The sequence below is a fragment of the Aspergillus piperis genome (genome assembly GCF_003184755.1).
Source record: "Aspergillus piperis CBS 112811 unplaced genomic scaffold BO85scaffold_3, whole genome shotgun sequence".
In the NCBI taxonomy this organism is placed as follows: Eukaryota; Fungi; Ascomycota; class Eurotiomycetes; order Eurotiales; family Aspergillaceae; genus Aspergillus; species Aspergillus piperis.
The window spans coordinates 1675441-1700967 of NW_020291593.1; the positions used below are offsets into that span (position 1 = coordinate 1675441).

A 25527-nucleotide genomic window follows, 5' to 3' on the forward strand; every position below is an offset into this window, starting at 1 on the left:
AAGACAAAGGAAAATACAGCAGAAACGGCAGGAAAGATAGACTTGCTTTGCACAGGAGGATTGAAGGGTAGGGACATAGGGCGACACAGTAACGAGTACTGATTATGTTGATATACCGTGACGGGGAAGCTTTTTGACATATTTATCATGAGGTGCGAAAGGGCGACAGGACACGGCACGTAGGCTCGCATCGTTGCCGAGGCCCTTGCGTTGAACAGTGTCTTTTGTTCGTACACGGGTGGTGCGCAGGTAAACGCAAAATGCGGACCCAGCCTTAAGATGAGACATATTTACCCCCGAGCAGCTTCCGGGCAGTCGGGACATTCTTCCAATCAACAGATGGCTGCAGTTCAGGAGTCTGGCTGCCGGCCTCTTCGTCTGCAAAGGGGTCAGAGCCCTTCACCAGATTAGTCGGGGAAGCGGTGCTGATTCCCAGACGGGATCCATCATCAAGCGTGTTAACCTCGAACTTGGCATCGACCTTGCCCTGTCGTGGCCAACTGGCTGTCGTCGAAAATCGGACCAGCAACTTGGCATCAGAGTCAGCCTTGACTTCAAGTTCAGGAATTTTCCAGGTCACTGCAGACTGCTTGCGACGGAATGTTGCACCGGTGTTCGGGTACATGACGGCTGCTGTGGCATGAGCCACTTCGCGCCCTTCCACAGGAGACGTGTCCAGGTTTACTGTCAAAACAAGATTCCTGAGGGTAATTGAGCCTCCTGGCGCAGACGTGAACGAGGAGTTGAGAGAATAGTAGATGATCGCACTGGCTTGGTGCTCTTCGAGATTCCACACTGGTTTGAAAATGACAGGGCAATAGGCTGCGGCAACGGAGGGTTCCATGTGAATTTGGTACTTGAAAGCTACCGTCGGCGAAGACCGAGCAATGCTAGCCAGGTTCACCTCATATTCACCCCTCTTTTCATCAAATTGATCCTTGCCTTTGTCTTCCGTCACGAAGTGCGGGTTTGCAGCCACCTTCTCAAGAATCTGGAAATTGTCAAGGCGAACCCGTGTGCTACCTGGAGTCACATCCGGTGTAGCATTGTATGCCAACGCAAGTTCTCCAACGACAAACGATTTGGATACCGCACCCTCAGTGAACCATGCACTGACTGTGTCTATGATAGATGCGTTGAGACCTGGTTCGTGAAGGTCGGGGTGCGAGACGGGTCCCGGAGCACTATGTAGAGTATGAGACGAGCGAATCGAGGTCGTGTCGGACATGGCATGGTCGTCTGTAGCCGTGCTAGGCGAGGCAACATGCCTGGCTTGCAAAGATGGAGAGGTTGGAGCGGACGTATCCAAGGTTGATGGTATGGCAGGGAGGTCATTTCCCGGTGCAGGTGTAGGAATAAAGACAGTGTTACGGACATCGCGACGGCCACGTAAGGTTCCAGCATTTCGTCGGACACCACTCTGCTGAGCTCGCTGCATGGTAACATTAGCAACATGCGGTAGCAAAACATTTTACACATAAAACCCACCATTCTGAGCTGATTAGCCATATCATCCATCGCTTGCTTGGCTTGATCCTCGTCCTCAAAGATTGGCTGGTCTCGTATTGTCAAATTCATCCCGGGCTCCTCCAATCTGAGAAGATTGTTAGCCAAAACAATACATTCTCAAAGTGACAAAAACCGCTTACCCGGCCGCCTCTCTTTGGGCCCTGGTAATCTCGTCAATGGTCTCCGCACGCTCCGTGAAACCTTCTGAGTCGACTCGTGGCTGGTCGGTAGATTAGCTTCGGGAATCAGTGACAAGTAATCTTTCCCACTTACCTCATTGCGTGACACGCCAGCAGCGGCAGTGATTTCTTCAGAAGGAGCTTCGTGAGATGTTGCTCCGTTGGCGGTAGCCGGTGCTGACTGGGGCACTGCAGTGGATGTCGCGCCAGCAAATCCCTCATGCTCATGAGATTCACTCGAGATAGCTGGAGGCTCAGTATCCTGAGTAGTCATGGCAGTGCTGGGGCGCTCCATTCCTTCCGTTGGGGTCTCCGGAATCTGCAACTCGCGCGAATCACCCCTCTTAAAGGAGGCAAACGGACTGCGGTGTTTTTTATCGGAGAAGAAGGGACCAGCGCTAGAAGGCTGAACAATGCTCCTCCGTCGGTTCATGACGGTTCCCAGCCTTTTAAGGCCACCCAGGGGTGTATTGTGCCGGGGCTCGGGTGCTACGAGAAGGGGTCAGAACTCCACATCGAGCGAATGGCACCAGAATACGGGGCTAGAGCAGTCGGAGATGCAAGATATGCTCACCTGGAGGTGTCCTAACTGGACCCGAATGTTCCGATCGCTGACTAGCAGCATCATCCTGCAGGCGTGGTGGAGGCGACAGAGGTGCTACTGGGGGAGGCGAGGTAGTTTGTTGTCTCCTCGGAACGACAGGTCTTCCTCCATTAATTTTCGCAGCAAATGTCTTGATCTCATCTGCAGTCTCTACGTTCAGAAGAACGTTCAGACAGCTTTCGGCAGCCTGACGGCAGCGCTCAACCTGATCCGTCTCATGGGTCTCCAATTGAGTGAGAGCATCTCGCAGGTGATTGAGACGGCCCTCATCTGCTGCCTGAAGCTGTTCGAAGACAAATGGCGCTCTGGAATCCCATTGCTGGCTAATTTCTTCTGCGGCGGCGATGGCGCTAGCCAGCTTATCGGCACCCTTCGGGCCCTTCTCCCTGGCCTTTTCTACTTTCTTCTGGGATGCTTCGTAGTTCTTGGCCAGTCCCGCAAGGTCGCTCTGGATACCAGCCATGGAAGACAATTCCCGATTTTTCGTGTTATACTCTCGCAGCGGACGTTCTACGTCCTCCTCAATTTTATGGGCGAAAGTTTCGTGCGAAGAGGCAATCGATTCGGTGGCAGTGATAATGCGCTGCCACGGTATCTGGAAGACACTGTTCATGAAATTGCTGTTAGTACAAGAATTGTTAACCCAAAGAATAATCGGAAAAGCCGGTCGTACCCGAGCGCTGCGCCATTGTCCAACTGTGGCCGATGCGCAAGTTTCCGCAGCCCTTGGGCATACAATTCTTCAATGCGACGACGTTCCTATGAATTGGAAGATAGGTGTAAGCCACAGGAAGTGTATTCTACATATGTCTTCAAGTAGAAGAGCAAACAGCTTACCTGGAGCCAGTCCGCGATGTCCGCATTGACTTTGTTTATGATGCGAATGCGATCATTGAGTACACTTGTAGCTTGGCCGGGCTGCAAAGAGGCCTGCAATATTGACGAGCAAATACCAGGTTAGATGTGTCTGGACATGGTAGGAAGTGGAATTTGGGAGGACAGGGAGAGAAAAAAAGATAGGTGGGGTTATCTGGGGTCGAGGGGATCGTACCAGCAACGCTGGATACTCCTGCCGTGAGAGTTCCATCACTACACATAGGTCACAACCTTAGCAGAACGAGGGTCGGGGGCGCATAATAAGGAAGAATGAGACTGGGAAGGGATGAGCATCGAATGGGGGAGGCGATTGGACGAAGCACCACGCGGAACCGGGGGAAGGTTCAACAAGCAACGGAGGACAGCTGGAGTCGGAGGGAAGAGGATGTGATGGCCGATGGCTGATGGCTGATGACGATGATGGGTTGCAACGCCGGAACAACTGGGGCGGAGGTGCCGAATCGGCCCATGCCGCTCTCGGTAAGGCGCCACGGGAGTGTCACATGTCCGTCTGCCCGCCTTTTTTGAGTGATTATGATAACAACAATAATAATAACGGGGTATCTTTAAATAGTTAACTACTATACTACTTACTAGCAGAACTAGTGGATAGATTGAATATATCATCTATCATCTGTTGCCTCTCATCTCTCTCTCTATATATACAACTATATATATATATATTTCTGTCTATCATGACCACTCCCGTCTGGAAAAAAACCCTTGGCTTCACAGATCGATTGTCGGCCATTCAATCGCTGTAAGTCTACTATCACCGGTGATATCTCCCTGCATTGCGCTCTCTTATGTGGATACGAAGGAGTTGATTCTGATACCCTTCAGTACTACCGCTTACCAGCGAGCTTCTTCCTCTGCTGCGTTCGCTGAAGCTCAGTCACAAGCGAAGCGCTTCGAAACCGAAGCTTACGATCAAGCTGCATCAAAGGAGGAGTATGACAGGCTATGTCAAGAAGCTATTGACAAAGCAGAGTCTTTGGGATCGGTTGCTCCCATCATCAGCAGCCCAGATCAACCTCAGAACGACACCGACGAAGACCACTGGGAAGGGGGCCAAACCATCGGCCCATACCAATCATGTCTCCATCACTTCGATGGCCTCCATTCCATGATCTACAAGTCCAAGAATTCCGACGGTAGCTTAGTGGCAGTCAAGGTCACTATACCTCACATGTTAACCCCACCACATGATGCTAAACGTGAGGTTCAACTTCTTCGTGATGCGGCTAGTCCTCGCGTAGTGCCTTTGCTGGACACTTTCAGCCTAGACGAGGGGCGACTAATCCTCGTGTTTCCGTTCATGAGATATGATCTGGAGCAACTACTTCGGCGAGATGCGTTGACTGCGGCGCAGACCAAGTCTCATCTGCGGGATATGTTCAGCGCATTAGCACATATCCACAAGCTGGGAATTATACATCGAGATATCAAGCCTTCCAATATTCTGCTTGATTCTCCTGAAGGACCGGCATATCTCGCAGACTTTGGGATTACATGGAAAGAAGGAAGCAAGGGATCTGAGCCTGCGGACCAAAAAATCACAGATGTTGGAACTACCTGTTACCGCCCCCCTGAGATTCTATTCGGCTTCAAGGCATATGGGACTGCTCTTGATCTTTGGGCGGCCGGTTGTGTTGTTGCCGAAGCGGTGGCTGTTGGGCATACGCAATTATTCGACTCGGGACCGGTGGGAAGCGACCTCTCACTCATCCAGTCAATCTTCACGACCTTGGGGACGCCGGATGAAAAGACATGGCCTGTATGCAATCGAATTACCCCTTTCCTATCAGGATATCATGCTGATCGAAGTCAATCATAGGAGACGCAGAATCTACCCGACTGGGGGAAGGTAGAATTCTACAAGTACCCTGCTAAACAATGGGACGAAATCCTTAGAGGGGCTTCTACCAAAGCTCGTAGCCTTGTGAGCGAACTGGTGCGCTATGAGAGCGGTCAGCGGTTGTTTGCAGAAGAGGTATGTGAAGACGAAAAGATAAACCGACGGCTTTGACGAACCATCTCTCACAACGGAAACAGGCCTTGAAACATCCTTATTTCTCGAGTTCCTAGATCTTCAATATCTTTCTTCGAACCCCTTATTGAAGAGACGGCCACTGCGGCGATCCTTCACATGACAACACCACAGCAAAAATGCGATCTACATGGCTTTACAGGCTTCTCTTGAGCGTTCGCAGGCTGCCCCTTTGGTGTGCCCACTCTAAAACTCGCTAGGCGTTTCAGCACCCCGACAGACCGAAGTGCTGTAGACATTGTAGCAAGGAGCTGCTAACGCCTGTCAGGCATTAGCCTCGGCAGTAACGCGAGAGAGGCCGGAGATTTCTGAAGGCGGGAGTATTATTATTAGTGTGGGCTGATATTCAGACAGCTGGCTAGCGCGGATTATTAGGCCGGAACCGAACGGAGGAGCACCGGTTAAATTTTGGAATCATTCGAAACAAAGACTGACGGAGCACGATTGTGCTGCTGGCCCTAGGGTGTGATCAGATTACAGTGTAGACCTAAAAAAAGGAAGGAATATGGAAGAGGAAACAGAGTTGAGAGTTGAGACCAAGTATGAGTAGTGTATCGAAATTATGATCTGATCCCAGGTATTTGACGCATGCAAGGGCAGCACGTTTTGTTTAGGCTAGACTCGCGAGGCTGCACGAACGTGGTGCTGCACCACAGCTACTATCAAAGCCAATGCCGGTGCGATGTTCAACAGCGAAAGGCAATTCCATTTGTCGGCCATGCACAAGGGTCGGACACTCGGAGGGAACCTACCTACAAAGTAACGTACCACCCCACTATCGCAGCCATTGGATGATTGTCATTTGCCAGGAGAAGCCGTGGTCAGGGTGGATGTGGGTAACGCTAGGAAGGACCGGAGTTCAAGAAGGGGCTTGGCTAATTAATGAGCGGTGGCTCAGGGACCACCCAATGAATGAGAAAGTGAAGATCTCGTTTAATGCAACGGTGCTGGATCAAAATCCATTCAGCTTTGAAAACTTTGCATTTCCGCTAACGAGGTTAGTCATGGAATGATGTCGTTGGGTTGTTAGTAGTCTAGTTGCTCAGAAGGGAGGTACCCAACGAGTTCAGAGTGACCACACTCTAACCCATGTCAAGAGAAAGACTGAGCAAGTAGCATTTCACCTCAGTGAGCGTGCATAAGGACATCTGGTGTATCCCCTGTGTGAACGCCCTCAACAATGTACTGGTTCGGGAGCTGGGGGAGAAGAAATGATGATCGAGGGGTTCGGCCCACACTAGCATCCATTTGTAGCCAGTATTCGCATTGCCTGTGATGCAGTTGTGCAGGAGAGAGTTTGGGGGGGAAAGAGCGGGAGGTTCGGCAACCTCGTGATTCCTCTTGTGACGGTCAGAAAACCAGGAACCGTATCAAAATAGGACGAATCAGCGGGATGAAGTGCCTGAGGGTTAAGCGGGACAAACCCCGTGATCCCCGCCTCAGCATGTTAGCGCAGACCAGGGCATACAGGCTGATACGCAGTTCTAATTGGCTAAGAGCCCCTCTTTTATGCTTTGACCTCATTTCGTTTAACTGTGGTTCCCGTAAGATGGTAATTTACCCGTATTTGGGAGTGATGCTCTCTTTCCCAGTACCTACTCTCGTCTTTGGGTCCCCTTCACTCTCTTTTTAGTTGGTTCACCACCTTCACTTCTCGCAAGCCCACGCTTGGGCGTGCTCACCTTCACATCCATCCTTTTGCTCTCCCTCCTTTCGTGCCTCTCGTCCTTCCTTTTGACCTTCGCGGCCTGGAAGCTCGCTGTCCTTCGTTTCAACCGATCTAGATCGGATGTGGCCCAGCCCTTTTTGAACTATATCTGGGGATTCTCAGACTTCCATTCTTTTCCCTCTCACATTCTTTTAACGCGCTTGCGCCCCTTTAACGCCACTACGCGACTAGCTTATCTCGTCGTTGGTGTCAGAGACAACAAAGTAAAGCGATCTGTGTCACATATCATATCAACTGGTATCCGTTCTTTGATGCCAGTGAAACTACTCACAGACACTCTTTATCATTGAGCCTGCGTTCACATATATCTGCCTATTTTCTGCATTTGCTGTGTAGATACGGTACAAGTACGCGGGGCACCAATATATTCCCGTCACGTTCGACTCTACTCTAGCTTACCACTAGAGGCCCAGTTAATTGCAGAATAGTTACAAGGTGCACAAGCCCTAAACCATCTCAACCATGGTGCATGCGCATGCGCACCGTGACCGTGTGCCCCATTTGAAGGGTCGAAGCCCGGATAATGATGCGGTGACAGTGGTCTATGTGACAATGAGTGCGGATTTTGATGGTCCTGTTGGAGGCTATGTCACGGGAAGCAAGACTTCCTCAGAAAGCAGCAAGAACACAGCTGTTGGTATCGGCGCTCCTGTTAAGGCATCGAAATCGTCCTCGACAGCAAAAGAGACCGAGACGGCCGAGACCACTGAGGCAGCAACAACACAGACAAAGGCTGAGACTCATGCTACCGCCACGAAGACTGCTGAGACCGCTGAGACCGCTGAGACCGAAATCACAACGGCACCCCAGCCAACAACCACCGAGGCGACCAAAGAGACGCAAAGCACGAGCCAAGATGAGACTACATCGGCAAATAGGACTACCTTTCAGACCAGTACTTCGTCTGCTATGTCTTCGGTCTCATCTTCCGTATCCTCCCAAGGCAAGGCGGGACTGGAAAGTTCGGATGTCACTGGGTCTTCTGCGTCGGCATCCGCAACTGCAGTTTCGGGATCAGGAGGGCTCTCTGGAGGTGCGAAAGCCGGCATTGCTATCGGTGTGATATTGGCGGTTGGCTTGGTTGCAGGTCTCGTCCTTCTCTGGGTGCGAAAGAAGAAACAGGAACAGAAAATCCAAAAGGAAGTAGCCGAAGATGAGAAGTTCTGGGGTTCAGATCCTGTCGCGCCACCACCACCTCCTCCGAAGCCCGAGCCGAAGAGTTCCCTGGAACCACCTCAACTCCAAGTCCGTCCAGTCACACAGTTTGCGCCATTCGCATCAGAATTCAGTGCTGGTGCTGGCTCTGTGGGCCCCTCTACGGTTGCTGCCGACGCTGCCGTCGCCTCCGGAGCAGTCGTTGCTTCAGGTGCAGCTGGCACACGTAACCTGACTGGAAATACCTCGCCGGTTCACACACCACAATCAAGTACCGCCAGTGCAAACCCCTTCAACGACCCAATCAATCCATTCAATCACCCTTCCGAGGTCTCCCCGCCTTCTACGTCCCACGGCTCCGTTACACAGCTTGGCTCCGTCCCAGAAGAATCTGCGGCTGCTGATCCCGCTGCAGAAGCAGCCACGGCAACCGGAATCGCTGTGACTGGTGTTGTAGCTGGTGCTGCTGTGGCCGCGGTTGCAGCCTCCAGCGCGTCAGATAAGGAGTTGCCCATTCGTCCTGAAAGTTCTATATCCAGCGTCTCATCTGAATCCAATTCCACCAATACTGGCCCAGATGGTCCTTCTAATGCCAATGCGGCCCCGGCTTCAGCTGCTCCTGCTGTCTCTCCTGTTCATTCAACTGAAGCGGCTGGACCAGTTCCAGTTCCGGTTCCAGTTCCAGTTCCCGCTTCTGCTCCTGCTCCTGCCCCATCCAATGTGCATCGCGTGCACTTGGATTTTGCCCCTTCAATGGCCGATGAACTGGAGCTACATGCTGGGGATCTCGTCAGACTCCTGCACGAGTACGACGATGGATGGGCTCTTTGTACTCGTATGGACCGCTCTCAACAAGGTGTTGTCCCTCGCTCATGTCTTTCCTCGCGTCCTTTGATGCCCCGGATGGGCCCGCCCCCGGGTGCTGCCCCTGGACCCCGAGGCCCTAATAGCCCCATGCCGGCTGGAAACCTGATGCCGATGCCACGCTTTTATCCTCAAGAAGGTCGTCCAATGTCACCGGCTCGCCCAATGTCGCCGGCCCGCCCAATGCCTCCCGCTCACCCTGGTTACGCCGGTCCTCCGCAGCCGCAGCCGTATACTCAGCGTCCTATGTCTCCGGCGCAGTTCCCACAACCTCCAAGGTCTTTCTCTCCCGGTCCCGGTCCGATGGTTCCTAGGTCTCTGAGCCCTGGGCCCTACGGACCCCCAGGAATGCAAGGTCCCCGCATGCCAGTCAACCAAAGGATGCGTAGCAACAGCACAGGAGGTGTGGCTGGACCGAACGCTCGAATGACAGGACTATCCGGACCGAGTCCTCTCGGAACTCCGCTCGGCCCAACTTCTATGCATCTAGCATCCCTGCATCCATCAGTCAACGCTGCACCAGCTTCGGCCACCATTGAGACAGTCGCCCCTGAACATAGCCATGAGTGACGGGTCGTCTCAATGCCGAGCACTTGATACCATCATATGCCACGAGTGTCAACTGAACGCCGCTGGGCGGACGAACCTGCCACGATAAACACTGTATGCGTCTGCGACGAACGCTTCCTTACTGGATTGCGTTTCAAGTTTCATGAACATCCAACGCTTCCGGTCACGCGTTCCCTCATTGTTCTTTTCTTTTTTCATGCCGGTTTCATAATCGAAGCATACGAAACTATGTGTCTGGATATACTTCTTTTACTTCTTCTCACTTTACTTCTACTTCATGTGAATGACTCTTATACCACTTGTTACCCTTTTTCATTGGCCTTGATACCTCCTGCTTTCCTTTCTTTTCACTATGCACAAACGAAATGTAAATTAACTGTCTCTGAACCTGATCTACCTTATTGACTTTCTTCTGCCGGACACTTATGGACAAATGACAGATGAAGAAAGACGTGGGGTCGACAGGACACTGAGCTATTTACTTTTTTGGGCGCTTCAATGTCTTGGGATTAATGATGTGCTCAAGATAGAGTAATTATTGCTACATAGTGCTTAGATCATCCATCAAGAATAAATACAGTATCTAAATCACGGATTACGCTTTCGTAGTTTATGGATCAGACAACTGGCAATAACGACCAGGTAGTAATGGCAACGTAGCTCGCTTGATACTAACGCTCCCTTTTCGTCCCGTTCAGAGTCATCAACATCAGTCCGTTTTTGTTAATCTATATACGCATATGCTGGCTCCATCATCCGCCATATCCCCGCTAAATCTAGATACAAGCCATTCCAGAAACGAACAATGACTACTCTGTCTATACGCCTACTAAGTCTGCCCTGTCTTTTCGCTATCAAAGATGCGGAACCCCGCCACTTGCCAGAAGCAAGTTCACAATACTAATAATACCCTCGCCAAGGATCAACCCCGAAGCAAGGACCACAACAGATGAAGAGGCGGAATCCGCCTCTTTGGCAGCTGCTTGCTGCTGGTTATGAAGCCCGGTTGAGGACCCCGCACGCCCTTCGGCCGTCCATGAGTCGGACAGATTTGTTTGGATGTCGTCGGTGCTTGGGTCCGGCCCGCCGCCGGCGACTTTGTTAGAATGTCGCCGGGCCCACCACCAGGCAATTAAGCCGCCGATGGCACGGGCTAGAGTGAAAGATGGGACGTTGAAAATCCCCACCGCTACGGCAATGCCGCCGGGAATAAAATCCTTCCAGGGGGCGGAGACATCTCTGCGGCCGCCGTTGGCGATCGGCGATGAGGCGACAATGCGGAGGATGGTGATGGCTACGAAGATGATTCCGGCGACAAGAGATGCTTGCCATGCCATCGGAGGGAGGCCTTGGCCGGTGACTAGGCGGGCCGTGAAGATCCAGACGTATGCGGTGGGAGTCTGGAACATCGGACCGGGGACTTCGTATACGTTCACGTACATTTTGTAGACGGCGGTGGAGAGCACGGCGCCGACGAGACTGCCGATCATTTGGCCGTAGAATTGGGCCTTGGGGCTGGCACCAAGGAGATGTCCGGTTTTGAGATCCTGCATCATGTCTCCGGCTTGAAGGGCACCGGACTCGGATACGGCACCGGCGAGGAGGTTGGTGACTAAGGCGGTACGGCGGGAAAAGTGAGAGGCGGGTGTAGCCAGGGAGAAGAGCAACTGGGTTAGTTTGCTGATTCCGGAGACGGGGTTCAAGTCTGTCTCCCCAAGGGCGCGGACGCCCATGATGGAAAGGAGGACTGCCAGCAGGGTGGCAAGGCTGGAAAGCAGTGGAGACATTATGTCGCCAAATACGAAGTGCATGCAGACGACGTTGAGAATCAAAGTTAGAGGGAGGAGTATGATGACTGTTCGGTTGGATATAAGCTGGGATGGAGGCGCATCTTCATCCGCATCATCAACGGCGCTGTGTCTCCCGATAGAAGGGACAGTATGGCTCGGCACAGAAGACACCTCAGTGATGGGACTCAGAGCGGAATAGGATATGTACGAGTGATGATTGGAGGTTGTTGAGCCTCCAGATAGAATCCTCCGTCCAGAGCGGCTGTGGAGGAGCTTGTCTTTCATATTCGAAGCACGGGGTATGAGAGGCCTCACAACCAGCCAGCCAAGACTGACAAGAGAGTCGGCAAGCATAATGGCCAGTGAGATCCAGACGATCCAAGCCTTACTTCCATCTTCCCAACTGTCCACAGGCCCCGGGGCCCATCCGCGAGCCTTTGCAAGTGGCGAAAGAACACCCCAACCCAAGAATGCACCGAAGAGCATATGCATACAGGTCGAGGGGCCCATGATAATGCCCTGGCCAACATATGCGGGCGACGGATTCAGGGTCCAGAGCCAATTCTTAGCCAGATAAAGTCCTAGAATAGGAATATCGCGGACTTGGGGGACGAAATAGGAGAAAAGGGTCTGGCCTATTGTCAGTTGTAGATCCAATGTTCCCAGACAATGAGCCTTACATAAATCCCGGACACCACGAAGGCGCCCACCAGGAGACGCATCTTGGACCTCCAGTCCTCTTGGACATTGCTATCATCACCAGAGCTGGCGTTGCCCAGCAGAACGCCGGTTTCCTCGGGTTCATGCGCCAAAGTCGATGCGTAGGATCTCTCCTCACGCCGTATGACACCCTCAACATCAGTGACCCGCTTCTTCGACTTCTCGTCGCCCTGGCCACTTCCGTGCAGCACCCTCAGCATCAAGGCTGAGGCTGTCCCACTCGGGAACTTCAACTTTTCCCGAACGATCACCTCCTTCCTCAGTGGGACGGCGAAAACGACGCCGAATAGGCAGACCCCCAAGCTCCAGAGGACGAGCTTCCAAAAGTTCAGCTTCAAAGGTCCGCCTTCGCCGGTATTACCATCTCCCGACGGGCCATCTTCGCCATCTTTGATCAGAAATTCCAATGCCGGGATGACCCCGACGAACCCACAGCCCAGCGGCATGGTCCCCACCGCCCCTGCTACTGTTTGTATGAGGACATTCTCGATGGGTGTGAATGGATATGACAGGTATTTGGAGAAGACCTTGAAGACGGAGAAGCCGATCAGGGCAGATGGCATGGCCATGGTGCTGATCCATCCTGTCTGCAGTCCAAAGTATGTGTTGGAGAAGGTAATGAGAGCGCCGATAAGAAGGCCGACGAGCAGGGATCGCGTGGTGAAGCTTTGCGGGGAGGTTGCGGAGGAGCGAGAATCATCGGCGAAGGCTGTCCGGTCACCAAAGTCGACGGAGGACGTTAGCGGGGAGCCATCTCGGACTGCCCCATCCTCTTGACGGTCGCTGTTGGAGGCATTGCCTGCCATGGTGATGGATTGGTAGTTCATCGGATGCCGTCGCGGTTCAGGTTTAGTCGAGCCAGCACGAGAGGAGGGCTCTCCTGTCACTGAAGAAGGAAGAGTCGGATCAACGAGCCATCACGCAAGGGACGAAGCGAAAAGCGGGGAGATAAGAGTAAGCCGCGAGGATGGCTGGGGAATCGATTGATGGAGCGATCGATAGCGCGATGGAGAAGCATCGCAGCTCATCCGATGATTAGTTGAGGATTCGCCATCATTTGCAGGCCCGATAACAGGCTGACTCAGCCTGCGATAAGAAGCAACCAAACAAAGAGAAAGAGAGCATCCATCATCATCATCCACTCCTTTCGAGCTATGCTTGATGTCTCTCAATATAATGGAAATGGTCTTTCATGGTATCTAAATGTTTAACAAACAGAATATTCTAAATCATGCCACTACGTTCATGAATTCCCCCACCATCCACTTCTCCACCGTCTCCTTCAACTTCTGCTCATAGTTGATCAACGTCTTCTGCGTGGCCCATGCAATATGAGGTGTCAGAACCAGGTTCAGATCCTCAGTGCCTTCAGCCAGCAGAGCACTGTTCTCCAGCCCAGCAGGTTCCTTCTCAAACACATCAGTTGCAGCACCGGTGATGCGGTTCTCCTGCAATGCTCGGACAAGTGCCACTTCATCCATCACTCCTCCCCTCGAGACATTGACCAAAACCGCATGAGGTGACATGGCTTCGAATTCAGCCGTCGATAGCAGATTTCGCGTCGAAGGAGCAAGGGGAACTGCAATGAAAATCACTGTGCTCTGCCTAATCACCTCGTCGAAGGAAACCCTCTCCACATTGTCGTTTGCGTGATTCGGTGTGCTCGCATCACCAAGTGCTTTGCGCCCTGCGATAATAACCTTCATACCCAGCCCACGGGCTAATTGGGCGATCCGCTTTCCTGAATTTGAGTCAGCCAATGTAAATCCAAGCGAAGGACAACCCATGGATCGCCCGAAGCACGTACCGACAGCGCCATTTCCGATAATTCCGGCCACCTCCTCCTGGCAGGTCAGGGGTTGCGTTCCATCGTGATTCACACAATCGAAGACGAGGGTCTTCTTCCGGGTCCATTCGCCCGCGCGGGTCAATGTGTGCGCGCGCATAACTCTGCGGCGTACAGAAAAGTAAAGTCCAATTGCATGCTCGGAGACAGCTTCGGTGTTTGCTGCAGGACAGTTGCTCACAGTAATGCCCCTCTTTCTGCATGCTTCGAGATCCACGCAGTCGCTGCCTGCAGCAACTATCACGATCAATTTCAGATACGGGGTCACCTCGGGAGATAGCGCCTCTGCATCAATTCGCAGCGCCGATAGAACTAAGATAGAGGCATCGTGTACCCGTTCGTGGATTTCGGAGAGCGATGTCTGTCCGTAGATTGTTGTGGTGTGAGTATAAGGAGCGGGTAATTCGAACTTGGGGATTCTGATAAAATCGCCCTGCAGGGCCACGATGTGGTGGTCCGTAGGCGACGAGGGAGGTGCCATGATGATTTGCAGATTTCGCCGGGGACTGAAAATAAAAGAGGGTAGACCAGTCAAGTTATATGTCGGTCCCGCGGTTGAGTACAAACTGCGCGCCTTGCGATTGACAGCGACCCACTGCAACTCCAAGCGATAAGAGCAGCTCAGAAACATGCGCTCGGATCTCAGCCGACATCCCCCACATTAATCACATTCCATTACTTTGACAAGTGATAAGGCAAAAGGCAAGTTATCTAATTTTACAATTTTCCTTGGTAGTATCTGAATATGTAACTGCAGGACTTCGACTAACTCTACTAGTAATCTCAGTAAACAATCTATTTGGACTGCTCCATAGCAATCCTGAAGGCTACAGCACCGCTTCAGGCCGAGGCTCGCGAAGGAATCCTTCAAAGTATTTGGTCACGCCGGCCACGTCGTCGAGCTCTCCAATCCATCCAATGTACTGATCGGGCCGTAAAGCCACCATGGCACCCCTTGATCTGTCCACCCCCCAGATCTCATATGCATTGCCTTTGCACTGTTCATCCCAGAAGCACTCACTGTCACTCCAGACCTTGGTATAGTCCCAGCCAGTGGTCTCATCGAACTGGTGCAGAACTGGGGGGAAGTCGCTCAGTTCAACATCATCCAGCGGAGCACTGTGGATTGCCTTGACCTCGATGACAGAGTCGAGCTTTTGCTTGGGGGGCGTAAAGCGTTTCTGAAGCGCCGACAAACCCCCATCGAGAGCCAATATACGACTCTTCTGGTCTTCCAGCCGGCAGTCTCCGACCAGAAGCAGAACCCGAAAACGGCCATCGCTGTTTAGGAGACGTGAAGTCCACCATGGCTGACCATCTGCTTGCTTGCAAATAAGTGCCTGGGGAAACCTTTCTCCTGCTGTCAGGTGCTTGGCCACTGGTGTACTGTCCTTGTCTACTATGAGGCTCGCCTTGTAGAACGATACATGGCCCTCGGCGAACATCTCATTTTCGCGAAAAACATCTTGCATGGCCTGGATGTCTTCTGGGTTAGCTTCCGGAAGACCCTCGAGTTCAAGCTGATCCTGCTTTTTCTTCTGCTTCAGGAAGAACGCAGCCCATTTCTGGTCGAACTCAAGGAGCATCTTGGCGAGCTGATGACGCTCTGACTTGTAGGTACCGAGGATCGAAGGAGGCGCCATCTCCTTCACGACCAGCGCCAGTTTCCAACCGAGGTTGAAGCCGTCTTGAATGCTCATGTTCATTCCCAACCCAATTTTAGGGCTGTGAGTATGGACGGCATCCCCGACAAGATACATACGTCCTTTGTTGACCGCGGGCGCGAGTCTCCGACCGACCTAGATTTTATTAACCAGCCATCACCGAGGGCTCCATTGGGAAAGCGAGAGTCAGAGTGTACCTGATAGGCAGCCCACCAGTGGCAGATCTTGAAGTCGAAAGAGAACGGAGACATGATGCTCTTCACTCTTTCGCGGAGCATGTCTAGAGTCACCGCCGACCGATCGAAAGAAGGCGTTATCTCGTCTTCCTCTTGCAAAGGGACATAGAAGCGCACCACATTGTTTTCTCTCGTGATGACAAGCAGATGCCCGTGTGGACTGTCAATCGAAGACGGCCAGCGAATGTCCGCTGTGGTTCGACGTTAGAGGTCTTTCGTTCCATACCAGGTGTTGAACTTACGGAAATCCGTGATTGGGACCACATCCATAACTCCCCTAAGGCATGCATGTCAGCTACAGTCGACCAAGAAATGGTGTAGTCGGTTACCATATATGATCCGTGTGGGATCCCTCGAAGGGGATGTTCAACTGTTTCCTCGTCCAGCTGTGCGCCCCATCACAGCCAATGAGATACTTGGCCCGAACCGTCTCGACTGTCCCAACCTCGTGCTTGCGTTTTGGGGCCAGGTCCTCCAGGTCATCCCGGGCTGGATGGTAGGGTGTAATACCCGGGTTAGGGATAGGGGTTGCTTCTTCCTCACTTAGAGTCCTCAGCTTGATCGTGATGGGGTATGCCTGGGTATCATTCTCAAGGCTCTCATCATAGGTCAGTGACTCTCCCATAACGCCTCTTTCAACGTCGATGCTGGACGAATCCCGGATAACATCAAGGAAGAACCGTTCGATGCGGCCCTGGGACAATAAGGCCATGCGATGCGGCGAGGATTTCCAGATTGTGCTACGCAGTTGTCCAGCGCGCTTCAAACCCCCTTTTCCGTCCGGTCTCTAGTATCCATGATTAGTGACCACTCCCACCTACGTTAACTGTAACTCTTACCCAATACTTCAGACCTGCTGCGTGGTATCCTTCTTGCAGGATCCTTTGGGTAATCCCCATACTATCAAGTAGTTCGAGCGTTCGGCCCCTCAGGCCATCTGCGTGGCCTCGGAATATTTTCGTGCTACGCTTGTCGATGATGCGAGCGTTAATGCCATACTGCGCCATCCAGTAAGCAACAGCTAGACCCGATGGACCCGCACCGATGATGAGGCTGTGTCTGGGTCAGCAGTAGCGGCCGAGGGACGGACGGGAAGACTTGCACGTCGGTTGTAGATTCAGTTGAGACGGTCATGATGGGTGACGATAGAAGCGAAACGAGGATAGTCGGAATGATTTGAGTGTGTCGACATTTTCAAGTTGGAGAGGACAGCTATCTGCCCTTTATACTACAGTGAGACTGCAGCATGCAGCATCCCGGTCGGACTATCACTCCTACATGCTAGTCGGCACGGCCAATGGGGCCTTTGGCTCTGCCGTCTTCCCTCCACCACGCAGCTCGGAACGTTTATGTGTGAGCGCCAATAGGCAGCACGATTCAGCTAGTTCGGACCATTGCAATTAAGCCTCACAACGGGGTGAATCTGGCTGACAGAGGCGATAACTCGACACATCACACATATAAGCCCTTTGTGTCATGGATCCGGAGATGCTGCCTGAGAAGGGTATTGCTGTCAAAAGCCAAGTCTGTTAAGCAGCGACGACGGAGAGCTACTCCCTTGGCAATCTGCTGGAGAGCCTCGAGGCCTTGGGCTTAATTCTGACGGATTCTCGGAAGAGCCGGGACTGTCACTGCAGTCTCAGCTGTGTATTGGTTACTCGGAATTTCGATCAGCGATCAGACCGAGTCGACCTGGTCATAGCTTACTACAGCTTGCTTTCCTTCCGACCACCGAGAAACTAGTGTCTGTGGCGTTGGTGCAACTACACAGTAGGCGATGTCCGGTCCTACAGTCGCGTCGCAACCCCGCGCTCGTTCATGCGCTTTGTGTGTCAGGCGGCCAGCCATGCGCCGCCGATACTATTATCCCTACCTCGGGGTTATCTGCACCAACATATGTGATATCTCCTGTATAAGGGTGGCTTTGACCACATCAAGGTGACGGGTTCGCAGCTAGGGAGGGCTGAAGACTCCTGGTCGCGATGACGAGTACTTGACTTAGGGCAAAGTATAATTGCGTCTATCTTGAGCCCTTCTGAGCCTCTCTTCCTCCTTGTCTTTTCGAATCTGAGGTAAGCTGACTTTGACATGGCCAAGACACCGACAGGGTTGACAGATATGGGGATGGTAGGAGAATCGGCATCCACCCCTGCGTGCCGTACAGTCCTTGCCATCCCTTCCCAGACCTCCTGGGCAGCGCAAGCTACGATCCAGGCTATGTAGGCATTTTATGTTCCACAAAAAACCAAGGCTAGAGGGCCATGTATGGAAGCTTTCTCCGCACCGTCTAGTCCGCCGGGGCCCCAGGCAGACTGAACCTACCCTTTGTGTTGTGGACGATCCATTCCGACGCGCCCACGAACTCCCATTGCATTCCAAAACAATGAACATCAAGGAAAATCAGAAAGTAACAGTCCCAGGAGTCGTGGATCCTTTCTTCGCCCGTGATATAAATCATGGCTTGATCCTCTGGGAGCAATTGTTCTTATTCTGCATCCCGTCATCCGCAACCTCTGGCATCTACCAAATCGCTTGATCTTCGCCATGCATTTCTCCAGCGTTAGTATCACTCATCCGTATACCCAAACCATCTGCTAATAAGTCCAGCTCCTCGTCGCCTCGGCCCTTTGCCTGACCCCAGCCGTTTACGGCTACGGCGTGGCACAAGTCACAGTGAAGTCCCACGAAGATTGCGATCCTGGCGCTCCCGCCAATGACAAGCTTATTGGAGATGCCGAAACCACCTACGCCACCGAAGATACTTGCGAAAAGGCCAAGATCTCGCACAGCCTGGCAATCGATGCTTACTCGGTGAGCCTCCAAGACGTCACCAAGGATACCTCTGAGCGTTGCCATGGTCTGGGTGTCTATGCCAATGACCAGTGCATTGGCGTGCCCAACGCAGTGGTTCCTTTCTACCCGGGACAGGAGGATGCCGAGAGCGAGTGCATCCCGGATGACCCGTTCGACAAATACGTCTACGTCCGGCTGCTGTGTGATGGGGGTGACGGTAACAAGGATGACCTGAAGAAGGTGGAATCGCACAACCCTGCCGAAGACCTCGCCAACGACCCCAACGATACCCAGGACAATGGCGGCGGCAACATCCTCGGCGGACTTGGCCTCGGTCTGTAGACAGATCGAAGTGTGAGCGATAACCATGTGCTGGACATGTACGGGTTGAAGCGGAGGTTGCCACGACTTACTGGGTTATAACCAATGTAGTCTAGAAAATAATAATGTTAATCTACCAGATAACATTCTGCAACGTTGTATACAGTAGAAGCTGAATCCATCAACAGTTCTTCCTAGAGCATAATACCCACCACTGACCACGAAGTACTACTATAGGACTCAATTCCAAGCGAAACATGTAACCATAGTAGCACAACAACAAACAATAATTCCCTGTTACCAAAGAACTAGACTACATCCAGCGCAGATCCGTAGATCACCCCCCAAGACTCCAATCACACACAGGTAAACCCTCTCAGGAATGCGGATACAGTATCCAGCCGGATGATCCACCAATGGCAATTGACATATCCACACCCACGCCCAGGAATGCTGAATGCTAGCCACTCCCGACGCCCAATTACTCCTTCTTCCTATTTACATGCATACTCATTCATTCTTAGCAACTATATTCTTCACGCGTAGACGTGTAAATCAGCGGCTGGTAGAAGTTGCCAGAGGGGAAGGATGGTAGTATATAAGGATGTAGATAGATAACTTTGAAGCATCATTCAGCTTCAAATCAATCCAATCGAACTCATCTTTGAATCCAAACATCAGTACTTACTTCACTCCTTCTACTCCTAATAGCGGACCTCAACAATGCGCCACCACCACCACCTCACCACCATCTCCCTCCTATCCCTAACCCTATCATCAACAGCAACCGCCGCCTCCACCATCGCCAACATCCACCCTGTCTTCCACAATTCCTGCCCTCCCTCCCCACCACCACCAGTACTACTATCCCCCCGCGCCCACCAACACATCCCCCACCAACTCCACGAAGGAACATGTCACCCAATCCCCATAACATCCACGCACGTATCCTTGGATACGCAGATCGAGCAATTCGTATCTCCTGCTCCTAATGGCGATGACAACAACAACAACAATCTCAATAATAAGGAAGAAAATGGAGGATTAGGGGGAATAATACCCCAACATTGCAACGTGACCATGCACGAACAGCCCGGGTGCGTGGATGAGCCGTTCCTTGCGCAAAGTGTCCATGCGGGGGAGTTTGGTCGGTGGGTGGGGAGTACCTGTGCTGAACATCATCATTATCCTCGTCCTCGTCCGAAGTATCCTATTGTTAGGGGGAGGTATCCTCGGAGTGGAGGGGATGGGGTTGGGAATGGGAATGGGAAGGGGAATGTGTGGGTGTTGTTGGAGTGTGCGGATGCTTCTGCTTCTGCTTCTGCTTCTTCTGGGGATGATGTTCATGGTGTCAATCAGGTTGAAGGTGGGGATGGTGATGCTATGCAGCAGCAGCAGCAGGATAATAAGGAAGAGAGTAAAATGGGAAGTGTTACGCATGGGGGTATGGTCAGCGCAATGTCTGGAGCGGGTGTGAATGGGACGACAGGTGCAGGGAATAACACCACGTCTGGTTCTTCGTTGCATGCTGCGATGAGTAACAGCACGGGAGTCAACAGCACGTCTACTTTAGTGCATGCTCCGCTGAACCAGACGGCGTCGTGGAAATTGATGCCTCGGAGGAAGAGGGGGAGGTTCTCGATTTACTGATGGGGTTTGAATCGGATGCGATCATGTCTTATGATAAAAATGTCTCTCATGCTTGGTTGATTGTTATTAGCAATTACAGAATGAATTGAACGATATACATGCTAGAATCTTGACGAGATGCCAGGAAATATCAAGTAGCAGTCAATGTATGCACACCGAACACTTGGTACGCAATAATGATACAATAAATCGTTCAAAACTAGCTACAGTCAGACTAGAAACCGAAGCTGTCAAGCAACGAGTTGGCGTCTGGCTCTTGGAATGTCGTTGGAGGTGGCTTCGGTTTCGGTTTCGGTGCTGCCGCAGCTTGAATACTCTGTTGCAAGCTCTCGCGGATCGGCAGGTCCGCAACGACCAGACTGCTACGTCGGCGCAGCATCTTGCGATAGTCTACCCCATCATGCAGATCGAGTGGCCCCTCCTTGGCTGGTTGTGGTGAAGGAGGTCCTCCCAGGAACTCCCAGTGGCGTACTAGATCTAGAGCCAGGAGATCGCATCCCATGCGGTCGTACAGACGAGCATTGCGGATGACGAAACTCCACTCGGACTGCGCGGATACTTTAGATGCTCCTTTCAGCGTCTGTAGTGTCTTCTCACGGAGTTGCTTGTACAGAACAACCAATGCAGGGTCGTTGGAAAGATACGACTTGGCTTGCAAGGGTATCATCCCTGGGCTGCCTGGAGACGCTGGCGTCTCGGGGATAAGTGACTCTACCGGGGACTAGAAATAACATTAGGATCCTTCAATTTACAGTCACGGAGATACTCACAATCAGCGATCGGACTGCCATTCCACGACGACCCAGCATCCAGAAAGCCCACGATGCCATCCACCGGTTTCCATCAGTGGCAGCCTCAGGCAGCACTCTTTCTTCCAGGATCTCTTTCAACACTGGACCGTCATCCCCCTCATAGGCACGCGTGATGGCGATGGCAAGCTGTAGGTCGCCGACCTGGTTGAGACACACAAAAGCGGCGTCGCGCAAATGGTCCGCAAGAAGGAAGAAGGTGGCAGCATATTCTATACCGCGTTAGTTGGGTTCCAGAGTCAGTTCTATAATACGCACCAAATCTTCGCTTTCCAAGCAGAGCATATGCGTTCTTCAATGCCGACGTTTTCCACCGCTCTTCCTGAAAGTTATTGGCAAGCAGTCGTTGTGTTGCGCCTTGTTCACGATGCCAATGCGCCATCCGCCAGAGACCCTGAAGGACGTTTTTCTTCCTCAGAGCGATATAGTACAACGAACAGTCGATGGGGTTCTTCTCTTCTGATTTAGTATACTCGTTCCGAGCAACGACTTCCAGTTGCGCCCGCTGACACTGTTAGCACAATCCGATCACTACCCAGAGGTGAATCTTACCACAGCAGTAGGATTCGACAGCCACATGAACATCCCACTCTCTCTGGCCGCTTTCCACGTCATCTTTCCACCAAATTGTCTTGATGCAAGGTCTACTAAGATGTCCTGACTGCCGCTATGGAATGCCCAGACAATTTCTCGCCAGGATACTGTGTCTTTGTTTGCCACTCCTTGGGACCTGCGCAGCATATGCTGACGGAAGAAGAGGAGATATCGCGCAGCATTGTCATCCATTGAGCGGCGATGCTTCTCCACAGTTGCAACACACTCAATCGTGTCCACCAAGCGGAATTGCTCTTGGCTGGAAAGCTGGGGCAGGGTAAATCGCGCCAGGTTCTCGTTGAGCACCAGGGCCGTATCCTCATCCACTACGGTCGACTCTTCATCCATGTTGAGATCGGCATATGAGGAATCTATGCCTTTGGAGGTGGCTCGTTGGGGGGTCTAACAGGTTAGCTGCGGAATTGTGTGGCTATCATATAGGTGCTTACATCATGTTCAATATAAAAGCTTTCCAAGGGCATGTCCAGGAAGCCGTCAATGTCATCACCTTCCGTGTAGAACTTGAGTATGCGATGAAGTTTGAGCAAGACCGCATGTACCAGGTTGTTTTTGCCGCTCAGAATGCACTGCGCCAGGAATTGCGGGTGAAACACGGGCAGCGGTCCATTCAGCCGGCTCACAACCTCGAAGAGATCGACGGTAGAAGATCCGCGAGCTGGTATACGTAACTGAGATATCAGATGATCGGAACTTTCAATTTCGTTCCCATACACGAAGAGTTGATTTCCAGCTCCAATGGCGAGGCAGCCATTGCTGAGCCAGCAAGAATCCCCGATAGGATGAGGAGTAAGGTCGCGGATCCAGATTTCGCGGATCTGTGTCCACGACGGGCGCGAGTCAAGGTAGTCATATCGGAGCTGGGATAAAAGAATGACTTTATGAGGAAAACCAACCGCTAGGATAGACTGCATGTCTGGCGTTGACGTCCAATCTAAGTCTCGGATGATGTCGCCTTGTGAGAAATGTTCTTCATACTCCAGCTGTGCATCATTCATATCCCAGATCGTCAGATGCGTGCGGTCTTCATCCACAAGCGCTGCTTTCTTGATGGAGCTCCCGCTCGCAAGCGACGGGTTCTTGATACCTGTCTCTACGGTCGAAGTCAAGAGCCAATCGACGCGGCTCTTCTCTTTGTCAATCTTGGCCGTCCAGGTGCGGACAATGCCAGTCTTGGTATATGAAAGTGCTATATCCGGTGAGAAGAGGTCAAAGAAGCCGGGCATCTCGGCTTTGCGGCCGGCTGGGTCGACAGGCAAGATGTAAGCCATGTCCTCATCCAACCCCAGATGGAATGTACAGAACTTCCGCAGCTGACATTGAGTCCCATCCGCTGTTCCGTTGGTCTGCTTAGAGGTCGGCAGTTGAAACTCCCAGGCAATTCCGTCCATGCTCGCGCCAATGGTTGCTACGTAGACAACCCCATTCTGCTCTGCTGTAGGGATAGGCAAGACACACAGTGGCTTGCTTGATAATTTAAACGTTGTGGCCGCCAGCTTCTTGGCATGAAATGGACGGATATCCCAGAAGGAGATTCCGTTGTGATGGAGGTTGACCAGGAATTCGCCGTCTTCTAGCACGCAACTGCGATGTATATGTTCGTCAGAGAACAGCTCGCTCTGTCGAAGAAGCGCCGTACCACTCTCTCGCTGCTTTTGCCTCCAGATCAACGCCTTGTTATCATCCGTACGCGAGGCAAGCGTGTGGCCAATGGCATTACGAACGATCTTCTTTATGGGGCCATTGTGGCCGGTCCATGACGCCTTCATAGACACCCGGTTTTTGCGCGGAGCAGGATCAAAAAGCACATCTACCGGGGAATCGAACCACTCAATCCGGCCGTCGAAGTGATGCACTAGAATGCTGATGGAGTCGCCTGGTTCTGCACCCTGGAATGCATGCAGCTGCGCATAGTCTTCTTCCGGAGAGACACCGGGCATGAACGCGAAGTCCAGGCCTTCCACGTGTAGAATATTGAACATGTGCATTTCAGATTTGACCTTGGACCCAACATCTTCCAGGGCCCAGGCCGACATGTGCCCTTGTCCATCAATCACGACACAGACTTCGGGGCTCTTATTCGCGACTTCGATGATATGTTCCAGAGTGTGATTATCCTTGTTTCCCGTACTTCTCTGCACAGCTCGCTCAGTAGCCATGCAAAAGTCCCGACTGTCCACGATGAAGCCATATCGACGGGTCGGATCGCTCTTGTCGGTCGCATGCCTTGGCTGAACAGAAGCGGCCATATCAATTTGCGCCCATAGTTGCAAGGCGGTCGGCGCATGATGATCCACGGTCGCCCATACCCGAATCTTATTGTCGGCGCATACGGTATAGAATACATTGTCCATAGACTGCTCTCGATGGTACGGTCTTCGCCAATGTATCCCGGTAATGACTGTAGGGTGGGGAAGATATGATACTTCGAACCGAATGTCCGTCCCGAATGCGAGTCGGCGCCATACTTTGGCCATGCGGTCGTAATGCCCAGTGGTGACAAGGAGAGTTGCATCGGGGGAGAAGCGCGCGAATTTGACGGGAGAAGCTAGCTTCTGCTTCCAAACTTGGCGCGGGGTATCGTTCAAGAACCAGAGAGTGAGGTGAGAGTTGCCGAGAAGCAGCTCCTCGGAGGAGCCCCAGGACAGGGTACGAATAGTCTCATTGTCGTCTTCGCTGCGAAAGGTTTGGACTAGAGACCACTACCCCATAGATCCATCAGCATGCACTTCTCGTATAGCTTTGTATCTTTTCCATCTCATTGACCACGGACCTTTAAGGTTTCATGCTGGATGCCATACGGTTGGTAGATGAACACATCGGGTCCACCGCATACGGCGATCTTTCCGGAGAGCTCATCTATGGTGACAGCCTCCAGGGCGTCGGTATCGTCGACATAGATGGTTTGTAGGAGCTTGTGCGGACCGCCGAGGATCACTAGTGCATGGCCGGATATGTACGCCTGTGGAGAGAGTGCGCAGAAAGCGCCAAATCAGCCACATGACCACTTATAGAACACCGGGAAAGCTGAAGAGGTTCATGCAGAGAGCTTACCACAACACGAAGACCATCCCACAGCGCGGTGCTGTAAGCCTGGAGCTTCGTTGGGGGCCTCCCCGGCAGTACCGCTCGCATGGAGACGGGTGGTTGTGGAGAGGTAGAATGCGTTGGATGCGCGGGGATGCGCTCACAATGGCGCTACACCATTGCCAGGGCGCAGTTATAGGAGCAAAAACTTAGTTGAAAACTGCGCAATGTGACGGGGTTTGCAAGAAAGATGCAAGTATAGAGCTGTATGCGGATGGAGGGGACAGCTCACCTCGAAGATGCAAGAAGAAGCATCCCCGATCGTCGGCCCCGTGATCCACACCGCCCAGACTCATTCATTCATCGTCATCAACCCCAACTGCTGGTTCGGATAGCCTCGGTCCTCTTTTACTTGGAGTGACTTCTGGCTTTATGAAGGCAGATAATCATATGGTGCTTTGCCACATTGTAGCTCTTTAGCCATACCCCCATCTAGTCCAATCAGCTTTTTCAGGGACATGTT

The 25527-nt window shown here is 52.3% G+C and overlaps 9 protein-coding genes across 9 annotated transcripts; 4 read left to right on the forward strand and 5 right to left on the reverse strand.

Moving 5' to 3' along the window:
• Window positions 1-188: 188 nt before the first annotated feature.
• Window positions 189-3564, reverse strand: BO85DRAFT_194519 (uncharacterized protein). Its single transcript, XM_025654459.1, has 8 exons — window positions 3344-3564; window positions 3130-3222; window positions 2966-3051; window positions 2263-2897; window positions 1783-2177; window positions 1650-1729; window positions 1489-1594; window positions 189-1432 (listed from the first exon to the last, which is right to left on the reverse strand). The coding sequence occupies exons 1-8, from the start codon at window positions 3377-3379 to the stop codon at window positions 275-277; spliced, it is 2589 nt and encodes an 862-aa protein (XP_025519263.1). The 5' UTR covers window positions 3380-3564; the 3' UTR covers window positions 189-274.
• A 299-nt stretch (window positions 3565-3863) lies between these two features.
• On the forward strand, window positions 3864-5197 carry BO85DRAFT_364907 (putative cell division protein kinase (Ctk1); the record flags this gene model as incomplete). The annotated part of the gene is made up of 3 exons (XM_025655717.1): window positions 3864-3928; window positions 4012-4945; window positions 5006-5197. The coding sequence occupies 3 exons, from the start codon at window positions 3864-3866 to the stop codon at window positions 5195-5197; spliced, it is 1191 nt and encodes a 396-aa protein (XP_025519264.1).
• A 2212-nt stretch (window positions 5198-7409) lies between these two features.
• On the forward strand, window positions 7410-9536 carry BO85DRAFT_485075 (SH3 domain protein; the record flags this gene model as incomplete). Its single annotated transcript, XM_025663296.1, has 1 exon — window positions 7410-9536. The coding sequence occupies one exon, from the start codon at window positions 7410-7412 to the stop codon at window positions 9534-9536; it is 2127 nt and encodes a 708-aa protein (XP_025519265.1).
• Window positions 9537-10111: 575 nt separating this feature from the next.
• Window positions 10112-13047, reverse strand: BO85DRAFT_446497 (OPT family oligopeptide transporter). Its single transcript, XM_025659515.1, has 2 exons — window positions 12007-13047; window positions 10112-11956 (listed from the first exon to the last, which is right to left on the reverse strand). The coding sequence occupies exons 1-2, from the start codon at window positions 12850-12852 to the stop codon at window positions 10391-10393; spliced, it is 2412 nt and encodes an 803-aa protein (XP_025519266.1). The 5' UTR covers window positions 12853-13047; the 3' UTR covers window positions 10112-10390.
• A 171-nt stretch (window positions 13048-13218) lies between these two features.
• On the reverse strand, window positions 13219-14457 carry BO85DRAFT_446498 (D-isomer specific 2-hydroxyacid dehydrogenase family protein). The gene is made up of 2 exons (XM_025659516.1): window positions 13854-14457; window positions 13219-13787 (listed from the first exon to the last, which is right to left on the reverse strand). The coding sequence occupies exons 1-2, from the start codon at window positions 14371-14373 to the stop codon at window positions 13276-13278; spliced, it is 1032 nt and encodes a 343-aa protein (XP_025519267.1). The 5' UTR covers window positions 14374-14457; the 3' UTR covers window positions 13219-13275.
• A 136-nt stretch (window positions 14458-14593) lies between these two features.
• BO85DRAFT_446499 (putative phenol 2-monooxygenase) lies at window positions 14594-16978 on the reverse strand. The gene is made up of 6 exons (XM_025659517.1): window positions 16895-16978; window positions 16632-16845; window positions 16122-16579; window positions 16035-16069; window positions 15754-15983; window positions 14594-15691 (listed from the first exon to the last, which is right to left on the reverse strand). The coding sequence occupies exons 1-6, from the start codon at window positions 16924-16926 to the stop codon at window positions 14720-14722; spliced, it is 1941 nt and encodes a 646-aa protein (XP_025519268.1). The 5' UTR covers window positions 16927-16978; the 3' UTR covers window positions 14594-14719.
• A 1358-nt stretch (window positions 16979-18336) lies between these two features.
• ccpA lies at window positions 18337-18927 on the forward strand (the record flags this gene model as incomplete). Its single annotated transcript, XM_025663297.1, has 2 exons — window positions 18337-18351; window positions 18400-18927. The coding sequence occupies 2 exons, from the start codon at window positions 18337-18339 to the stop codon at window positions 18925-18927; spliced, it is 543 nt and encodes a 180-aa protein (XP_025519269.1).
• Window positions 18928-19556: 629 nt separating this feature from the next.
• BO85DRAFT_506944 (uncharacterized protein) lies at window positions 19557-20556 on the forward strand (the record flags this gene model as incomplete). Its single annotated transcript, XM_025664382.1, has 1 exon — window positions 19557-20556. The coding sequence occupies exon 1, from the start codon at window positions 19630-19632 to the stop codon at window positions 20554-20556; it is 927 nt and encodes a 308-aa protein (XP_025519270.1). The 5' UTR covers window positions 19557-19629.
• Window positions 20557-20583: 27 nt separating this feature from the next.
• Window positions 20584-25422, reverse strand: BO85DRAFT_414809 (WD repeat protein). Its single transcript, XM_025657659.1, has 7 exons — window positions 25032-25422; window positions 24751-24939; window positions 22409-24679; window positions 21918-22361; window positions 21624-21870; window positions 21327-21577; window positions 20584-21277 (listed from the first exon to the last, which is right to left on the reverse strand). The coding sequence occupies exons 1-7, from the start codon at window positions 25110-25112 to the stop codon at window positions 20771-20773; spliced, it is 3990 nt and encodes a 1329-aa protein (XP_025519271.1). The 5' UTR covers window positions 25113-25422; the 3' UTR covers window positions 20584-20770.
• Window positions 25423-25527: the final 105 nt, after the last annotated feature.

Coding starts and splice junctions, on each gene's coding strand:
- BO85DRAFT_194519 (XM_025654459.1), bottom strand. CDS start 3,379: ATGGAACTCTCACGGCAGGAGTATCCAGCGTTGCTG. Junction 2,898..2,965: donor GACAATGGCGCAGCGCTCGG/GTACGACCGGCT, acceptor TTTCATGAACAG/TGTCTTCCAGATACCGTGGC. Junction 1,730..1,782: donor CTGGCGTGTCACGCAATGAG/GTAAGTGGGAAA, acceptor TCTACCGACCAG/CCACGAGTCGACTCAGAAGG.
- BO85DRAFT_446497 (XM_025659515.1), bottom strand. CDS start 12,852: ATGGCAGGCAATGCCTCCAACAGCGACCGTCAAGAGGATGGGGCAGTC. Junction 11,957..12,006: donor TCGTGGTGTCCGGGATTTAT/GTAAGGCTCATT, acceptor ACAATAGGCCAG/ACCCTTTTCTCCTATTTCGT.
- BO85DRAFT_446498 (XM_025659516.1), bottom strand. CDS start 14,373: ATGGCACCTCCCTCGTCGCCTACGGACCACCACATCGTGGCCCTGCAG. Junction 13,788..13,853: donor TATCGGAAATGGCGCTGTCG/GTACGTGCTTCG, acceptor ACTCAAATTCAG/GAAAGCGGATCGCCCAATTA.
- BO85DRAFT_446499 (XM_025659517.1), bottom strand. CDS start 16,926: ATGACCGTCTCAACTGAATCTACAACCGACGT. Junction 16,846..16,894: donor ACTGAATCTACAACCGACGT/GCAAGTCTTCCC, acceptor ACCCAGACACAG/CCTCATCATCGGTGCGGGTC. Junction 15,984..16,034: donor GGTCCCAATCACGGATTTCC/GTAAGTTCAACA, acceptor GTCGAACCACAG/CGGACATTCGCTGGCCGTCT.
- BO85DRAFT_414809 (XM_025657659.1), bottom strand. CDS start 25,112: ATGCGAGCGGTACTGCCGGGGAGGCCCCCAACGAAGCTCCAGGCTTAC. Junction 24,940..25,031: donor GGGATGGTCTTCGTGTTGTG/GTAAGCTCTCTG, acceptor CTCTCTCCACAG/GCGTACATATCCGGCCATGC. Junction 24,680..24,750: donor TCCAGCATGAAACCTTAAAG/GTCCGTGGTCAA, acceptor TCTATGGGGTAG/TGGTCTCTAGTCCAAACCTT.